The sequence below is a fragment of the Mustelus asterias genome, chromosome 20, assembly GCF_964213995.1.
Source record: "Mustelus asterias chromosome 20, sMusAst1.hap1.1, whole genome shotgun sequence".
In the NCBI taxonomy this organism is placed as follows: Eukaryota; Metazoa; Chordata; class Chondrichthyes; order Carcharhiniformes; family Triakidae; genus Mustelus; species Mustelus asterias.
In genome coordinates, this window is record NC_135820.1 from 1,977,670 (window position 1) to 1,981,488 (window position 3,819).

The 3,819-nt window shown below is 50.9% G+C and overlaps 1 protein-coding gene across 1 annotated transcript in view; it reads right to left on the reverse strand.

Annotated features, from left to right (window-relative positions):
• Positions 1 to 916: 916 nt before the first annotated feature.
• LOC144508724 (C-X-C chemokine receptor type 3-like) overlaps positions 917 to 3,819 on the reverse strand; it is a 31,508-nt gene continuing 28,605 nt past the window's right edge. The window contains exon 4 of the mRNA XM_078237032.1: positions 917 to 2,029. Coding sequence (XP_078093158.1) covers positions 917 to 2,029 — 1,113 coding nt within the window. The remainder of the gene's footprint in view (positions 2,030 to 3,819) is intronic.

A 3,819-nucleotide genomic window follows, 5' to 3' on the forward strand; every position in this document is an offset into this window, starting at 1 on the left:
GGCACAGTACTGGTGGGGATGGGTCTGTCGCTGTATAACACTGGGGTACAGTACTGGTGGGAATGGGTCTGTCGCTGTATAATTCTGGGGTACAGTACTGGTGGGGACGGGTCTGTCACTGTATAACACTGGGGTACAGTACTGGTGGGGACGGGTCTGTCAGTGTATAACACTGGGGTACAGTACTGGTGGGGACGGGTCTGTCACTGTATAACACTGGGGTACAGTACTGGTGGGGACGGGTCTGTCACTGTATAACACTGGGGCACAGTACTGGTGGGGATGGGTCTGTCGCTGTATAACACTGGGGTACAGTACTGGTGGGAATGGGTCTGTCGCTGTATAATTCTGGGGTACAGTACTGGTGGGGACGGGTCTGTCAGTGTATAACACTGGGGTACAGCACTGGTGAGATCCAGTTTTCCACCTCTCCCACTCCCGTTTTTTCACCTTATATCCGTGTAAATTTTTCCCCTTCCAGTATTTCCCCAATTGCCCCTTTTGAAAGTTCCTGTTGAATCTGCTTCCACCGCCCTGTCAGGCAGCGCTTTCCAGATCACAACAACTCGCTGTGTGTCCAAAATAAAATTCTCCTCATCTCCCCCCTCTGGTTCTTTCCCCGATTCTCTTCAATCTGTCTCCCCTCTGGTTACCAAGCCTCCTGTCACTGGAAACACTTTCTCCTCATTCACTCAATCCTCGTGATTTTGAACACCTCGAATTTAATCTCCCTCTTAACCTCCTCTGCTGCGAGGAGAACGATCCCAGCTCCCTCCAGTCTCTCTGACGTAACTCCCTCATCCTCGGTGCCGTATCGGTGAATCATTCTCTGTCCGATCACCAAACCCTGCCAAACCTCGTCCGTCCGTCACCCATTGGCTTTGGTTTTGGAGAGGCCGGGATTTGAACCTGATGCTCAGAATCCCGAGTAGGAGGTCTCCCCGGATTCGGAGACGGCCATGACAGATTGCCGGCGCGAGGGTTGGCTGCAGCGCTTGACAAAGTCGCGGCTGACGCAGCCCGCCTCCCTCAGGGCCTCCAGCAACTGCCTCCGGAACTTCGCCCCCACGAAGGCGTACAGGAAAGGGTTGAGGCAGCAGTGCAGGTTGCCCAGGCAGCTGGTCACGGCGTAGCTGGTGTCCAACCGGCTCTCCATGCCGCAGTCGCGGCCCACCACCCCCAGCCGGTGCAGCGTCTCGGTGAACATCACCACGTTGTAGGGGGTCCAGCACACCAAGAAGGCCAGCACCACCACCGCGATGACCTTGATGGCTCGGCACTCCTTCCTCCGCTGGGCACTGTGTGACTGCCGCAGTGTGACCACGATGTTGAGGTAACAGAAGGCCATGACCATCAGCGGGCCCAGGAAGCCAGTCACGTGGTAGAAAAAGCGCATGGCCACAATCCAGGTCTTGGAGGTGTCCGCCTCGTAGTTGTGGGCACACTTGGAGGATCCGTTGGACTGTATCGGCATCAGGTAGATAAAGTCGGGGATAGAAAGCAGGAGGCAGATCAGCCACACCAGCAGGCAGCTGAGGTAGACTCGCCAAGGCTGACGCCTCTTGTACATTTGCACTGCATGCACAATGGAGAGGTATCGGTCAAAGCTGATGCACACCAGCAGGTAGATGCTGCTGTAGAAACTGATATTATACGTGGCACCGACAATCTTGCAAGTTGCCAACCCAAAGGACCAACCCCAAGCCTCCTCGGCTGCCCAGAAGGGCATGCCCACAACCAACAAGAGGTCGGCCAACGCCAAGTGCAGGATGTAGGTCTCGGTCACTGCCAGGGTCCGCAGGTTCCTGGTGAGAACCAACAGCACCACGCCATTCCCCAACAACCCAACCAGGAAAATGACGGAGTAGAGGGTCGGGATGAAGACATGTTGAAACCGCTGGTTGTCTGAAGCGTCGCAGGGCTGGACGGAGCAGACAGCACTGGTTTCACACGGATCGTAGCTGTCGTTGGAAAAATATCCGTCGGTGAAGTTCCCCCAGTATTGATACAAATCGAAATCGGAGAAGTTCTGCAAGAGACACAAAAATAAATTAGACTCTGTCACTCTGCACTCTCAATCCACAATCTATTACAAACCTCTGACACCAGCCTTCATACAGAGGCATGAGAAATTAAAGGGGCGGCGTGGTGTCACAGTGGTTAGCACTGCTGTCTCACAGCGCCAGGGACGCAAGTTCGATTCCCGGCTTCAGTCACTGTCTGTGCGGAGTTCTCCTCGTGTCTGCGTGGGTTTCCTCCGGGTGCTCTGGTTTCATCCCACAGTCTGAAAGACGTGCTGGTTAGGGTGCATTGGCCATGCTAAATTCTCCCTCAGTGTACCCGAACAGGAGTGTGGCGACCAGGGGATTTTCACAGTAACTGTTGCCGAGTAGGTGTTTGTAAAATTCTTTGTTAAAAGGGTGATGTTTTAAAAAATAAACTGCAGGTGGATATGTGGGACACAGACTGAGACATTACATCAAAGGCCAAACAGTATTGTTGCCAAGACAACAGGCTGTTTTTGAATTTTGTCCAACCAATTTAAAGTAGGCACTTGGACAACAGCAGCCTATTGGATTTAAATTTGATGTTTTGGTAACCTGAGAACCAATCCAATTGTGGGGATGTTGGCATGTCATCAGGGGTATAAGAAACGGTGGGGGGTTGGGGGGGAGGGGGAGGGGGCACAGTGACACAAACTGGAGATGGGTACCTGCCACAGCTCACAGCTGTAGAGAGAGAGAGAGACAGAGAGCCAGTGACTGCTCTCTGTCACAGCTCATTTATGTCTTAAAAGAAAACCTCATTCTAACAGCAAACCTCATTCCAAGACAGCAAAAGAAGACAGAGGTTCCAGACTGAAGAAAGAAGACCGAAGATCCTGGAAGATAAAACCTGGTTGTAATTTAGAGCGACGAATATTTGATTTTTTTATTAATGAGTAAGAATTGTATTGATCTAAACAGCATTCTATTAGAATAATATTTTTGTTAATAGTTTAGTTAACTTGTTCACTGTTCGATAAATAAAGTGCTATTTTTTGATGTGAAAGAGACAATCTCAGGTAGTTATTTTGATTGAACCAAGAAAGGTTGCTGAAGACCAGATCATACTACTTCACACTCATTTTTAACAGATTATGAGGTGAGGTACTCCTCTTTGAGTGGTTAGGTGTTAGATCTCAGAGAGGGGATCAACCTCTGCATTATAACAGTAACTTCATTGCAGTGTTAATGTAAGCCGACTTGTGACATTAATGAATAAATGTTTAAAAAAAACTTTACAAAAAGGTTAAAAAAATGCACTGGATGCCGGTCCCCGAACGCTGGACATCGCAAACTGCTTTAATGTCCTGTGGAAGTGCAATCACTGTTGTGATGTGGGAAGCACGGCAGCCAATTTGAGCACAGCAAGATCCCAAATGGAGCATCAGGAGAACAGCCCCGAGCGGGTGCTGTTTTTCACGGTCATGTTGGTCGAGGGAGAGTTATTGAGACTGGGACTCAGTTCTGATCAAGGATCACGGACCGGAAACAGGAGCTCACACGTTCTCTCCACAGATACTCCCAAATGACCTCAGTACTGACCCTCTGACAGTGCAGCTCTCCCACAGGACTGAACCTGTGACAGTGTGGCACTCCCTCAGTACTGACCCTCTGACAGTGCGGTCCTCCCTCAGTACTGACCCTCTGACAGTGCGGTCCTCCCTCAGTACTGACCCTCTGACAGTGCGGCACTCCCTCAGTACTGACCCTCTGACAGTGCGGCACTCCTTCAGTACTGACCCTCTGACAGTGGAGCACTCCCTCAGTACTGACC